The following is a 14,225-nucleotide window of genomic DNA, read 5'->3' as shown; positions in this document are numbered from 1 at the left end:
TGAACTCTTCCGAGAGGCACCAACTTAACTGTTGTTGGTGAGGTTATTACTCGTAAGTTTTTCTGGTTGGATTTAAATGTATTAGCACATTGATAAGTGTCCGTTTCATTATATTTATGGTTTTAATTATCTTCGTGTAATCTGAATAGGCTGTTAAATGTGTGTCACACCCCGAAATTTCAATTTTAGGATGTGAACATCTTTTCAGAAAATATTATCTATTTTCTAAATATTCATTCGGTTTTTTTAAAAAAACCGGATGTGACAATGTGATTCTGGGAAAATTCTGATCAAACGTCCAAGAAACGGTGGGCCATTCCACGTTTCAAGAAGTAGCATCGACAGCATTGTTTCAAATCTTGGGAGTGACGCGAGGTATCAAACGTATCAGAGTATTTTTGATCGATTTGCATCATGATTATTATCAGGGCGTGTTCTTTAACACTAACGGTCTGTCAACAGGTGGTGCCAGTTTTGGGCCGTGACGTTTGGAGCTTCTGGTGGCACACTTCTTCTTGGAATTGGAGGGTATGCCATGTGTTGGAAAAACAGGTAGACGCTACTCTGAGGTCTGGGCTGGTAACAAAGGTGCAGCATTTTACACATTTAGTGTTGGTAACATGGTATAAGCTAAGAAAAATTGCACTCCAAAGTTGATGCTACCGGTTAGAAAACCTCAACAGGTTGACTGACATTTTAGTTCACTCTGGCTCATTCGGTTGGAATATTAACATCTTGTTAATGGCCACTGTTAGTTTCTGGATTGGAGTTATCTTGTGTGAACTATTTTGCCCTTCTGATATTTTGAGCTACGTATGCTAAGCTGTGGGGTTATGAACTAAATGGTTATTTTGCCCAATGCAGAGCCAGAGCATGAGCTGCTGGATCCAGGAAGCAGGAAAGAGTGAGAAACAGAAAACTTGGAAACGAAGTAAGTTGTTGCGAGAACGTTGATATACTAGTTGATGTTAGTGTCTTCAAAAAACTAGTTGATGTTAGTGGTGTGCTTGTAGATCAGTGCAGGAAAAGCCGCCTTTGTCAGTTTTGGAAACGAGTTCACTTCTACACGGAGATATCAGATACGGAGTTCACTTCCGATTCTTTCTGAAAGATCTCGACAGGCGATAGTTTAGCTTGCCTTCTATAACCTGTAAAAGCAGCCTTTTGTCTGGCGAATGTGATGCCGCTTCTCGTCGGTTCATTGATGCTCTCTTTAGCTCGTTTTGTGCGCAGAGCATCAGTGAAAAGAATGGATGCAAAATGCAGTGCACGTCCACAGTACCACTTCCACATTCCATTCCAAATGGTTCACGTAACCACTGGCATTAAGCTACCATTTGCCTATAAAAGTTCGCTCTGCCGCTCCTCCGAAGAGCACACCCAGTGCAAGCTTGAAGCTTGTACGTCATGCAGGCGGAGGAGACTGCGGCGGCGCACCCCGCGGCTGGCAAGCCGCCGAGCATCTGCGACAGGCTTCAGAGAGCCTTCCACGCCCGGCCGGCGTTCCGGCCCCTCCGCCGCCTCACCGTCCGCCACCACGACGGGGACAGCAGCGGAGCTGCCAAGCCCGCCGGCGACGGCGCCGGCGCCGCGCCTGGGCCTGCCCCTAAGCACAGCGGCCCGCCGGCGCCGGCCCCCCCGCAGCCGCTCGCGCCGCCGGCACCGGCTGGCGCCGCCACCGCGGCCACGGCTCCGCAGCCGGTTCCTGTGCGCTTACCGGCCGTCGCAGAGAAGAAGGCCGCTGCCAGCGCTCCGCCGGGGCCGCCGGTGCCCGCGCCACCGCCGGACGTCAAGGCGGGAACGGTGACCGCGGCGGACGCGAAGGCTGGGGACAAGGCTCCGCAGACCAAGGGGAAGGCTAGGGTGGGCTCCAGGGTCCGCAAGGCGCTCTCGTCCAATTAAGTAGGGACCTGGACAGCGTTCGATCTACGAAGCAGGCACCAGGCTTCGGTGCTCGACTACAACGTCTACGTGCTAAGCTTCCGGATGCTCGCATGGCTGTTCTTGTATGCAGGGTTCCATTTGCTGATGGATGTGCTCTCATATGAATTTTCAAACGTTGATATGGATCCCATGTGGCATATACGGGTGGACTAAGCCTGTAATTACTCTTTAGTCTCTAAACTCTTCTTGCTTTCTCTCTTAAATGATATAGCAGTGCTCCTGCTGTTTACTTAAAAAAAATACTCTTCGGTCTCTAGCTTTGTCTGAGTGTCAAAATGTAAGGCAAACTCTATTTGGTTAAGATAAAAGTTACCTATAGGCTATCATCTCCAATGATTTATATGATATGAAATCGTACTCATGAGTAAACATACAATTCGCCTTATATATTCTCACAAGATGGTGTCGATGCTCAAGCAATATGGAGCCCGTTCGTGAAGTAGGAGAAGCTGCAAGTTGGTGAGATCATATATAGCCAAGCTGGTGGCGGGTCTCAATGTAGCGACCTAGTGTCCTAGTCTCGCTGTTTTTCCTTGCATCCCTGTTTCTGTTTGTGGATGATCTTTTAGCGTTCTTCTCTAGAGGTAGTAGAGTGACTCAGGTTTCCCAGCTAGTTCTGTTCTAGTTTGTTTTTTTGGCTCTGTTTTGATATTTTGCCATGCTGGCGTCCCCAGCAGGAATTGGCCGAATGTAAACATCTGCTCTGTTAAGCATTCAATAAAATGCTAGGCAATGTGACTTTGGTCGAAAAATTATAAATAGTAAGCCTATACCAAGAGTGAGACTAATTAACCAAATATGATATGATGCATACTTAACCTACTAAAGCAAACAATATTTTTGAAGCTTCATGCATCACATTTCATAACATAAGAGAACATAGAAAATTATGGCTAATCCTAGTTGTTTCCACTTTCCACCAACGAAGATGACCAAATTATTGTGAATACCAAATTAAAGTAAATAAAGAAAACAGGGTTATAATGAACATTAGGTTTTGCACTCACACGAACGTGCCACTTGTATGATCTGGAATGTTCCATCGGTCTAGACCTAAGCCATAAGTATAAGGATATTGCTACACGTACGTAAGCGATCTCAACTGTCGTCTCATGAAGTTTCATGTTGATTTTTTTATGATGTGGATGAGAGAGAAGAGAGAATGGCGTGATTGCCTCGCGAAACAACCATCTCATAAGCTAAAATATAAGGACTATAATATTGCTTAGTATTCGACTAGGATTGCCATGTAACTATTCTCCTAGAGTATATAAGAGCGGGCAGGAACCCCCTCGAAATATCAACTCATCTAAGGCAATACAAACCACCAACAGGACGTAGCGTATTATGCATCTAAGAAACTTATAATATATTTTTCCCATTACAAAATCTATTAAGTCATTTTAATATTATGATTCCGTGTTAACGTACTACCTCCCATAATATAGTTATTTTTAGGTTTTCTTCAAGTTAATTTTTTAAACTTTCACCATAGAAAATATAAAGATTGATAATATAAGAGTGATGTTAGTTTATTCACTATCGTAATATTTTTATTAAAAATAATAATTATTAAATATATTATTGATTAAAGGTGAAAATGTTTGATTTTAAAAAATCAAAAGATTATTATATTTTGGAACGGAGGTAGCATGAAATTGTCTATCGGACAGCACCAATGTCCTTCCCATAAACCCACACCAGCCTTAGGGCAAGTACAACGCCGAGACGGGGTCGTCTATTTGCATCGGAGGAAGTTATAGGTGGCCACGGGCCCGTCTAAGCACAGCCCGTTTAGGCACGACCCGCTTAAGCACGAAAATATTAACGGGTCGTGCCGTGCCTGCCCATGGGCTGAAGTGCCGGCCCAGGCACGGCCCGAAATTGATTTAATCAGGCCGGGCCGGCCCGTTTGGCCCGGCAGCCCGGCGGCCCGAAAATGTTTAAATAGGATTTGATAATAGATAACATAGTATTTAAACAGGTCTATCGTGCTACCCATCGGACTGATCGGGATGCCCTTTTTCGGGCCGTGCCTGGACGCGTCCATGGGCTGACAGTGAGGCCTAGGCACGGCCCGGCTATCGTACCCGTGCCGCCCGGAGCCCAATAATAATCGGGCCCGGATCGTGCTCGAGTCGGGCTAAATTGGGCCGGGTCTCGAGCCCCCATGGGCATCGGGCCAAACTGCCATCTGTAGAGGAAGTACAATGAACAGCATTGAATATGGAGAGAGGGAGAAGCCGGCGCTTCCTTCGTCTACGGCAGGAGCTCGTGCTCCAACGCGAGGCGACGGCCCCTCCCTGCGTTGTACGAGCCGCTGCCGGTCGGCGTCGGCGGCGTGGATCCGCTGCGCACGGAGGCTCTCACCGCGGTCCGCTGCCATCGCCTGAGAGCCAACTCAAGTTGGCCGCCCATGTCGCTGAGCACGTCGTCCATCTTGAACGGCGAGGCCGTCCCGTCGTCGCTCTTGTCGGACGATGCGTCGTCGTCGTCTTCGGCCGCGGGCGGCGGCTCCGAGGTGGCGGACATGGCGTCTTCGGCGGCGGGCCGCGTCCGGAGGAACTCCTCCACGGCCCGCGCCACGGCGCGGCGGAGGATGCCGCCCTCGGCTCCCCGGAGCGCGGCGTGCGCCGGCACGTCGAGCAGCCACGCCGAGTCCGCGAAGTTGAGGCGACGCGCGGCGGCGCCGCAGGCCCCGCGGAGCCCGAGCATGGCGGCGTCGTGCGCGCGCGCGGTGGCCTCCGCGGCGCCGTAGGTGCCGAGCCAGAGCCTGCAGCCACCGCGGCCCGGCACGCGGACCTCGCACACCCACTGGCACCGGCCCCCCGCGTGGCCGCGCTGGCGCACGCCGCCGAACACCGGGTGCCTCGTCTCTGGCTCTCCCACGCGTGGCTTTGGTCGCCGGCCGCCACCTGTCCTGCTATTCTACCTCCTCCTCCAGCGACAGGCCCTGGCTAGGAGCGGCGTGGGTAGGCCGCCGGTCGCCTGGTGCCTGGTTCCTGGGCGGGCGACGCTTGCTACAGGCCGCAAGCATGCAGGCCATCGGCCGCCTTGCCCCTGGCCGCGAGGAGCGCAGCGCGTGCAGGCCGTCAGCCGCTTTGCCTCTGGCCGCGGGCACTCTGAAGCTAATGATTTTTTTATTTGTAACCTCTGTTGAATTGATTTGTGTTGGATTTCTCATGCATTTTTTTCAATTTGGGGTGTGTTTAGATCATTTTGCATTTTGCGTTTTTATCAATGAATCTTTAATATTTGAAGTATTAAATATAGACTAATCACAAAACTAATTACAGATCTCGTTTGTAAACTACGAGACGAATCTAATGAGTCTAATTAATCCATCATTAGAGCATGTTTACTGTAGCAATTTAGTGTCTAATCACGTCCTTTTTAGGCTCATTAGATTCGTCTCGCGATTTACAGTCCATTTTTATAATGCAATTTATTTTTCGACTACCTTTAATACACCATGCAAAGCGATTTATAAAAATTTTACGTTTTGCCTTTACGGCATCTAAACACGGCTTTGGTTTGGTGCATAGATGATTGGCTCTATTGATTTTGTGTGTCATTCAATTAGTATCTTGTTTCATTGTATTGTGCATTCTCTCGTTTATGCAATAAAAATGACTATAAGCATCAAGTATGCACTAGATTACCATAATTTTTATGTCAAAAGATGAATTAAACACCTTGCAGACAACTAAACAGATAATTTATTATACAACTTGCCTGTTCAAGCTGACTGTTTATGTTAAAGAGATAGCACCTATCTACACTGTTATCCTTGCCCTAACCAGTCTGCGCTTCTGCCCCGGACGAACCCCAGTTCCCAATCCCCTCCCCTTGATCTCAGCAATGGCGAAACCCGAGGTGAGCTATTCTTCTCCTCTCCTCTTCTCTACTCGCCGTAGCGATCTAGTGGCAGCCGCCGCGTGGTTCCTTTTCACGATCTCGCTCGCCTGCTCCACTTCCACTGCCGAGCGCTGACGCCTGACGGGTGCCGTGGGCGGCGCGGGTGTTCCTCTACGAACGCAGGCCGGCGGCGCGTGGGCCTGGCGGCTCCTCGCGGAGGACTTCTCCGCGCCCTACAGGGAGGACCGCTTCTGCGTGCCCTGCGCCGCCGCCTTCTGCGACCACTGCTGCGGCGCGCACCACCGCGGCCAGGGGAGGCATGAGGTCGTCGTCCTCGGAGCCGCCTCCGCCTCCGCCTCCTCCTCCGAAGGGGCTCAGGCCCAGGCCCAGCCCGGCGCGGCCCATTGCCCCGCCCGCAGCGGGGTCAGGGACTCGTTCTGCGTGAGCTGCGGCGCCGGCTTCTCCGCCGCGCTGTGCGGGGCACCACGTCGGGCCCGACACCTTCCGCGTCGTCGTCTGCGAGGGCTACTACTGCGCGCGCTGCACGGGCTCGGAGCCGTGGTTCCACCTGTTCACCGGCATCCAGGTCCGCATCCTTTTCTATCCCTCCTCTATGAGTGCAAACAGTAGCTCAATCAGTACTGTGCTACTGATACTGCTTTGTTGTTGCGTCCTGGTGGATTAGAGATAGACGACGACCGGGTGTCTCAGCCACAATCTAGAAATCCTTCACATACGCAGTTTTTTATCTGCTCGGAAACTTGGATTCCGAAATCATGATCCTGATCGCCCCGGGCTTATCCATTTGCATCACGTTTCCTGCTTAACCTTTGAAACCTGGGGTAGCAAACTTAGTATTGCTTTCTGTTCATATCATACTCTTCTATTTTAGCTGTTCTAGAATGGGTTTGGGGCCTGGACCCAAGTGTTCATACGAGTTCCTCAGAAGGTCCATGCATCTGCTCGGTCCTCCTAGATTAGTAGTAGTATCAGGAATAAATGTTGCTGCAAATCTGTTGGTGGTGTGTTTGGTTTGAGGAACGATAGGTGATGCATGTACCATCCAATGCTAACTTCGAACACAACCTACTTGCTTGATAATTTGGTGGTGTGTTATGGTTATGGGTACATTGGATCATTGATTTATAAGCACCTCATCCATGCAACGTGTCCTGCAATAGACCATATGTATCTAGGATGCATCGAACCATTTTACTAAAAACCCCAATAGATGTGCACTGAAACAACATTAGATTCCAATCTTTCTTCACAGTTTTAATTTGCGTGCCTAATGCAAACATATCTGGTTCCTCTTAGGTATTATGTTGTTTTCCTTTTAAACTAAGACTTGTATTATCTGCTCTAATCATGCTGGTACTGATGCTCATCTTGTTGGGACTACGTTTGCATTTGCAGACATTCCGTGACAAGAAGGGTCACATCCTGGTTCCGCTGCATTCTCACTGCAGCGGGCGCAGGTGCAAGAGCTGCGGCGGGTGCTGCCGGTAGATGAGGCCCAGGCACTGGCCAGCGAGCATGAAAATCAGCCAAGTTCTGGCCGGCCATCAGACCATGGTAGCCACAGTATTTGTCATTTTAACGAGCTCTGAGCCTGGCGATAGGCTTCTGGATTCTGATCATTTGTGAACAAGACAATGGTCGTGCTGCTGTCGTTTGATTTGTTTTTCTTCTGTAACTCGGTGTTTGTACCGCATGGTATGCTGCTGCGCTATCGGGTTCTGAATTTTACTGCTGCCTGCTTGAACTTGGAATTTCCCTAGTATAACAGTCTTGCTACAAGGAATCCTTCGAGTACTTCTGGGGAAGGTCCGATGATAGGATATGCATATTCTGCAACATTAGAATTTTGTAGTGAATTTTCATAACTATTTGCATGGTGTTTTAAGTTCTGGAAGCACGAGCACTAGATATTTCTATTCCAAAGGTACCATCAATTACACATACTCTGAATCTGCTGACAGCACACAACACATTACAAATTTACATTGGTTACACCTTGTCTCTTTTCTCTCAAAGAAAACTCACTCTCTCGTTAGTTCAATCTCTGCGGCTCTCTTTTCCCTGTATATACATCCATTTATCCTGGTCACCCGAAACCAACTGCAAATCCTTCAAAAAGGACAATCGTCTGCCACGGCTCCTGAGACCAACAGCAAAACCCTCCAAAAATACAGCAGCCCTTGGTGGCTATATGCATGCAGTGCTATATACATGATTTTGGACCTCCTGGTGGTATGGTTGACGGGTTCTGAAGCCCTCCAAAAGGACATGGTACCATTGCTATTGCCGATAACTGGAAGGTTCGGTGCTGATGATCATGCCAGCTTCTGGATTTGCTGAATTATCAAGTCTTTCTCCTCATCAAGTTCATCATCACCTGTACACAGGAGGAAAAGCAACAATCTTACAATAATTCCATCATTCCTCAACATTATGGCGTGCTGGTCAGTTGGAGTCTAGATCCCCAACTGGCCTAGTTGTTCAATGTGGAAAATAAGACATTCATGCACAACAGTATCTTTACTGGTAGGAAGATTGTGAAGTAGCTTCAACAGTTCACGGCGATTCTCTAGCAAAGCTTCAATTATACAGTGAGGCTTGTTTGGATTGGCAACAAATACCTGCTTGAGCATAGGAAATGGTTAATAGGGGCCATTCAAATGCACGGCTGCATATGTAAATGTAAGTACACTTCAATTCTTCAAAAGATTACACACCTTAAAAACGTGGAAGGCGCATATTCTGATATTTTTGCTTGAATCCTGCAAAAGGTGCAAGTTAGTGGAAACAGAAATGCATGATAGATTTGAAGCACGTGAAAGATGTTCAGGAACATCTGTACCAACATATTTGTCAGTAATAACTTGTCTAATGCACTTCATGAGATAAAAACAAAGGCCAGCTGCTGAAACTCTTCAGATAGGGTGTGCAGTCTTATGTATGACGAGAAATTAAATTGTTGAACCTTTACTTTTTTTTCAGCAAGCCCGTAAGTTGTGTCACCCATCTTGTCAAGAAACAGAACTAGCACAAGAGCTACCTAAATTAAGCGTACCAAAAAATTGAAAGTTGTGAAGACATACATAGGTTGGAAAAAATTTAGTTGGCAAGCAACTATCATGGCCAACTGATACAAGTAGGGTTCAGCAAACAGATCCTATACCCAAAAAATTTGCACCTGTATTGATGCATGATGACCTCGGCATTTGAAAGTTTAGCGAAACGTTGTATTTAATGCAAATTGCAATAGTGCCTTTTCCCTTCCAAATTCATAGTGTAAAATCTGGTTGGTATAATCAAACGAGTATTTTAATCATTCAATTTGTAAAGCATGCACAACAATAAAACAAGACAGGAAAGCTATAAATATAAAAGCAAGAGACAGAATAGTGCAATGGTTTATATGAAAAATATTCTCAAGTAATTTCCAAAAGAAGAGTTAAAATAATATAGATAATACCTTTAGAAGTTTGATCATAATATTCAAAAAACGAACTTCCACAATGTATCGCTTCATTATTTGAGAGTTAGGAGCCTCCAGTAAAAATTCTGATAGGAACTGAAAACAACATTTGTCACTATAAATTTCCTTATGAAGTGAATGAGCCGAAAATATAGTGAGGTGAAAATAGTCAAACCTTTATTGCCTGCCTTCGTGTTACATAATTAGTCGACAACAAGAGCCTTGAGTAGAGTTCAAAGAACTGGAAAAGACTAAAAAATCAGAGTGATACACAAAAAACAAACAGAATATCTGGCATGCTGGTTGTCTGATTCAACCGTTAGAGGATGCTTCAATGAAACTTTATCTAAAAAATGTCTTCTGCTGTCATTTGTCTTTTTATCATTGACAGGAGTGAACAAAGGTGTCTCAGAACAAGATAGTGACCTGGTCGTAGTGGGAACCCAAGAACTCTGCAACTACAGCTTCGTGCTTGGTAAGCAGATCCTGCAACAATCTTATCAAAGCGACCATCAATATTGATTCTTCGACCATCAAAAGGAGTTCAAATTACACAAAATAAAATTTCCACATATTGATTTACCTTGAAGGTGTTCAGAGCGTCAGAAGCAATATCAAAGTTTGGCAGCTCAACATACTCAAAGAACAGTTCAAAGCTACCAGATTCCAATATGTATCTGAAAGAGCACTTCAAAATCAAATGCATCCAGTTTAACATTTAGGGAACTCAGTTAGATTTTAGGGATCTATCTCAAGTTCTCAACCGAGGAGAACATGGAACAGTTCTGGTCTGACGGCTGAGTTAGGACACAATGCATTTGGAAGTTGGAACTAGAAAGATGTAACTGGTTTTAGTACATTGTAACCTGTAATCTTGCAATTGTGTTGTCTTTTTTTGACTTCCCAGTCTTTTTTTAAAAAAAAATCATCTGTCCATCTTCTGGTTTTCCTTGTTATAGCGATTATCATGCGTCATCGGAGAGCAAGCAACTTTTATGTGTTACTTATTATAGAAAAGGAGAGTTTAGCAAGGAACACCCCAACACATAGATAATTGAAGTTTGTTCTCTCTTTGAGGCATGTAGTACTATATTTATTAAGGTATGCTGTATGAATCATGGTTCGTGTAATGTCCTATGAACTGCAAACAAAAGGGGATCACAATTGAATGGGAAATTTGAACCCTTACTTTGCTAGTGTTGGGTACTTTATGCATTCTCTTAACATATTCCCACAGTTCAATGCAATATCCAAGTTCTTGTAGCTGTAAGAAAAAAAATTAAACAGTTAAGCTTAAATAAAAGGACATCATGCAGACACAAAATATGGATGAACAAAGTCACAAGCTGTTACCACATATAGATGAAATCAAGGAGTAAAAGGCCCAAACTTTAGCTACACACAACTAATTTAAGACCTCATTGACAATTAGAAAAGTCTATAAAGGTGAATATGTGACGCGAGATGAGCAAAAGCATCTAGCCAACTAGAGGCCACCTAAACCATCATCAAAAAATCACATTCATGTGGCAATGGTTTATTTGACATCTTATGATCAAGAAATGGATGGCTTACCAACCAACAAGGAAATCCAAAAGCTCCAAATGATTTTCAATATACTGCACACAGCAATAACTTTCATCATTTTTCTGCCTAAGCAAAATGCACCAGAAGTGAACCAGATCTTTTCTTACCTGCCACCAAAGAAGCAATCAGTTCAACACGTCATTATATGGAAACAGGTAAAGAGGTTTACTGAAGAGCCAACGTACTGTCCAACCCAAGGAAGGTAGATTCTGGACAAAGAGGGAAATGATGTCCTCCTTGCAAATCTCAATAGTTATTTGCAGGACCTGCTCTTGATTTGGTTCCACCTCTCCATCACCAGAGATCAACAATCTCAAGGATGCAATGTTTTTCTCAACCTCTTCCAGAGCCTAACAATGAGGAAAATACGGGTCATGTGTGCACCAAACAGTTTACAAGTTGTGTTTTCATAATCTGATAAAGAACTCAAAGAAGCCTTATCACCAGCATAATCTGAGGGTACTAGCAGCTTTTAGGAGCATGGAACATGGGAAATAAGAAATAAAGAAATTGCATCCTGTCAACGCAGTAGAGATGAACAAAGCACTACAGGAACACGACATCCTAACTCCATATCTCCTCCACCAATTTAATTTAACTAATCAGTATTCTCTGGTTCATTCAAGCATCACGATGAAGGGTTCAGAGATTCTGCATTATCCCATTTCAACCAAAGAGAGTACCACAACCGATCCGAACTCCTTGTGGTTATAAAGAAAAGGAAGGAAATGATCCCCCAGGGCACAGAGGGAGAACCAAACGACCATGATCTTGAGATGACCAGCGAAACTGGACATCAGCCGCCGCCAAGATCACAGCTTTGCATCCGATTCCGTCACCGAGGTCTATCCAGAACCGGGCGCGCATGGATGGATCGGTCTCTAGATCTCCAAAGAAAAGGCGCAAGAACAGGAGGCGAGGCGGGCGGGGACGCGAGAAGCAGGGGAAGGGGAGGAGGAGAGATTGGGTAAATCACCTTGGTGTGAGTCCTGGTGTTGAGCGCGAGGAAGGAGTCCTTGATGGAGCGGACGACCTCCTCCGGCGTCGACGGCCGCAGCCGCGACGCCATGCGGAAGAAGAAGGACATCTCGCGGTCTCCCCTCGGAGATTTTCCCTGTCGACTCGCCGGCCGGCAGACGGCAGCAACTGTCGTCAATCTATGGGGCCTCGGGCGGTTGCGACGCCCTTTTCCGTCTCCTGTCTGTTGGCCGCGCCTAGCTTTTGCTTTTAACCCCCTCACTTTTCTTTCTTTTTACTCCAGAGTAGTAGGGTGTGTTTATTTGGCGAAAAAAGTTTGGGTTTTGATATCGTAGGATATTTCGTTGTTACTTAATAAATAATATTTAATTATGGACTAATTAGACTTAAAAGATTCAGCTCGTGCTAATCAGTTTGTCGGGTACCATGATTAGGGGTACCCTAACCAGGGGACTAAAATTACCCTAAAAACGGAAACACATGCTAGGCAACCGGGCCCACGAAGGCCTACAACCTCCTTCCAATTTAGAAGAAAGGAAAGGACTCAAAGAAGCCCAATACGCGGCCCACATACACAGTACGGCCCATACGCACCCCCTTGAACCCGCGGGACAATCTCCGCCTTGCTCGAGGATTCCCCATCGAGGCCCTCGACCGCGCCTCACTTCTCCGCCTCACTCGAGGGTAGCAAGCCTACCCTCGAGGGAGCGGAGCATCTCCGCCTCGCTCAAGGGTAGCGAGCCTGCCCTCGAGAGAGCAGATTGACTCCGCCTCGCTCGAGGCCACCCATCGACGGGAAGGACAAACGGCCCTTCCGCTCACCCGCCCGCCGTACGGAGGCATTAAAATCCAACCACTCCTCCACAGCGCCCGGGTCAGACGGTGTCAGGCCGCCATTCCCCACAGTGGCTGTGACCGGAGTCCCGTCCGCCAACTCCGGTTACTGCTTCGCCATCCCGGACGCTGTGGCGACACTGTGGGAACCTGCGACGCAATGAAAGACGTGCTCGGCACTGCTCCAGCCACTGTACTGCCAACTTCCCATACCTCCTTCAAACTTCCCCCTCCGCAGATCCCTCGAGCGGCATGGGCACGACCCTCGGAAAGCGGCTCTGGTCTTCCAGGACAAGACACTGGCCTGCAGGACCCTCGGGACGTCGCCACGCCTCGCCTGGAGAATGGTACCCCCTACAGCAACGACCACGCCGCCCGGTGGAGCTACAAGGACACCGGCGCAATCTCCGCAAGGCCAAGGATGACGCCCAGGACGACTGCCACGCCAGACGCCACACCCCACAGTGCTCGACCACTGCGCCCCCGCGATTTGGGGAGAAGACGATGACTTCCACGATCTCCTGTGCATGTACACCGCCCCTCCTTGTGTCTACAAAAGGAGGAGGCGGGCTTTATCTTAGGGGGTCGGTCCATCCGGTAGAACACAACACTAAGCACTATTCACAGAGCACATACGCTCTTCTGAGCCCCGATATTGGCACTCGCCTCAATCAACTCCTCTAGCAGAGACCTGAGAGCTTCTCTCCCTCTCTCGCCTCGCTTGTACCCCCTACTACGGGCACCCCCGGTGCAAGACAGTACAGTGCACTCGCACACCCCTTTGCTGGACGTACGCCCCCCGGGCCGGAACCAGGATAAACCCGTGCGTGACTGTGTTGCCTCTTGCATCAATCATCTGGGACGAGGAACACGCAGCATCATCACTAGTTGGGTCCGGACTGCCGGGTCAGGACACCGACACAGTTAGATTGTGTAATTAGTTATTTTTTTCAACTGCATTTAATGCTCCATGCATGTGTCCGAAAATTCGATGTGACGGGTACCGTGCAAATTTTTTTGGGAAACAGGGTCAGATGTACATAGTTTTGGCAAAGAAAGGTTTATGAAAAAAATCACTTGAATAGGTAGAAAGTTTTATGAACAGATAAATAAATAAAAGTGAAGCATTTTGTAGAGGTAAGGTTAGGACGTTAGGTATAACTTATAAACAAGCATTTTTCATCAAGGAATATTTTGAAACGCATTTCAACCTTGGTCGACCCACTCTTTTCACCCTGATTTTCTGTGTGCGCAGCTTCTTCGCGTCAACTCACTGTGTGTGGCAACAATAAATCTCTATAGCATTTCACTGATGAAATTAAAGTATTGTAGTATTGACCCTCTTATTTTAACTACATCATATTTTCACTACTTCAGAGTATCTTAAGAGTCTTTCTAAATTTCACTCTCTAAATTATTATTTAGAGAGTCGTGCACTTCAAAATCGCTCTCTATACATCTTCTCTCTTCAAAAGTTTTTTTATATCTTGTTTACACTCTAGAGAGTCATTTTCACTATCTATCTTTGGCTAGCGAGAAA

General features: G+C 46.9%; 3 protein-coding genes across 5 annotated transcripts; 1 reads left to right on the top strand and 2 right to left on the bottom strand.

Moving 5' to 3' along the window:
* Positions 1-4,203: 4,203 nt before the first annotated feature.
* Positions 4,204-4,990, bottom strand: LOC120689244 (dehydration-responsive element-binding protein 1I-like). The gene is made up of 2 exons (XM_039971556.1): positions 4,877-4,990; positions 4,204-4,824 (listed from the first exon to the last, which is right to left on the bottom strand). Exons 1-2 carry the CDS (start codon positions 4,988-4,990, stop codon positions 4,204-4,206), a joined length of 735 nt encoding a protein of 244 aa, XP_039827490.1.
* Positions 4,991-5,746: 756 nt separating this feature from the next.
* Positions 5,747-7,667, top strand: LOC120690212. The gene is made up of 3 exons (XM_039972791.1): positions 5,747-5,820; positions 5,986-6,388; positions 7,219-7,667. The coding sequence occupies exons 1-3, from the start codon at positions 5,806-5,808 to the stop codon at positions 7,227-7,229; spliced, it is 429 nt and encodes a 142-aa protein (XP_039828725.1). The 5' UTR covers positions 5,747-5,805; the 3' UTR covers positions 7,230-7,667.
* Positions 7,668-7,697: 30 nt separating this feature from the next.
* Positions 7,698-12,048, bottom strand: LOC120690211 (putative MO25-like protein At4g17270). 3 transcript variants are annotated; one of them, XM_039972787.1, is made up of 11 exons: positions 11,850-12,048; positions 11,059-11,223; positions 10,862-10,980; positions 10,476-10,550; positions 9,870-9,963; positions 9,713-9,772; positions 9,462-9,527; positions 9,284-9,382; positions 8,541-8,585; positions 8,342-8,444; positions 7,698-8,200 (listed from the first exon to the last, which is right to left on the bottom strand). In XM_039972787.1, exons 1-11 carry the CDS (start codon positions 11,958-11,960, stop codon positions 8,139-8,141), a joined length of 999 nt encoding a protein of 332 aa, XP_039828721.1. In that variant the 5' UTR covers positions 11,961-12,048; the 3' UTR covers positions 7,698-8,138. The 3 variants fall into 3 exon arrangements, with proteins under 3 accessions (XP_039828721.1, XP_039828722.1, XP_039828724.1); XM_039972788.1 differs by having other exon boundaries at positions 10,862-10,905; XM_039972790.1 differs by lacking the exon at positions 9,870-9,963 and having other exon boundaries at positions 9,713-9,782.
* Between the last annotated feature and the right edge of the window lie 2,177 nt (positions 12,049-14,225).

This window comes from Panicum virgatum, chromosome 9N (genome assembly GCF_016808335.1).
Source record: "Panicum virgatum strain AP13 chromosome 9N, P.virgatum_v5, whole genome shotgun sequence".
NCBI classification, from domain to species: Eukaryota; Viridiplantae; Streptophyta; class Magnoliopsida; order Poales; family Poaceae; genus Panicum; species Panicum virgatum.
This window is presented reverse-complemented; position numbering and strand designations above follow the sequence as displayed.

What these genes read in the sequence shown, in the direction of transcription:
- LOC120689244 (XM_039971556.1), bottom strand. Translation starts at nt 4,990, where the DNA reads ATGGCCTGCATGCTTGCGGCCTGTAGCAAGCGTCGCCCGCCCAGGAAC. An exon ending in GCCTGTCGCTGGAGGAGGAG is followed by an intron (nt 4,825 to 4,876) that starts GTAGAATAGCAG and finishes CGCGTGGGAGAG; the next exon opens with CCAGAGACGAGGCACCCGGT.
- LOC120690211 (XM_039972787.1), bottom strand. Translation starts at nt 11,960, where the DNA reads ATGTCCTTCTTCTTCCGCATGGCGTCGCGGCTGCGGCCGTCGACGCCG. An exon ending in TACCTTCCTTGGGTTGGACA is followed by an intron (nt 10,981 to 11,058) that starts GTACGTTGGCTC and finishes CTTTGGTGGCAG; the next exon opens with GTAAGAAAAGATCTGGTTCA. An exon ending in TTATGATCAAACTTCTAAAG is followed by an intron (nt 8,586 to 9,283) that starts GTATTATCTATA and finishes CACCTTTTGCAG; the next exon opens with GATTCAAGCAAAAATATCAG.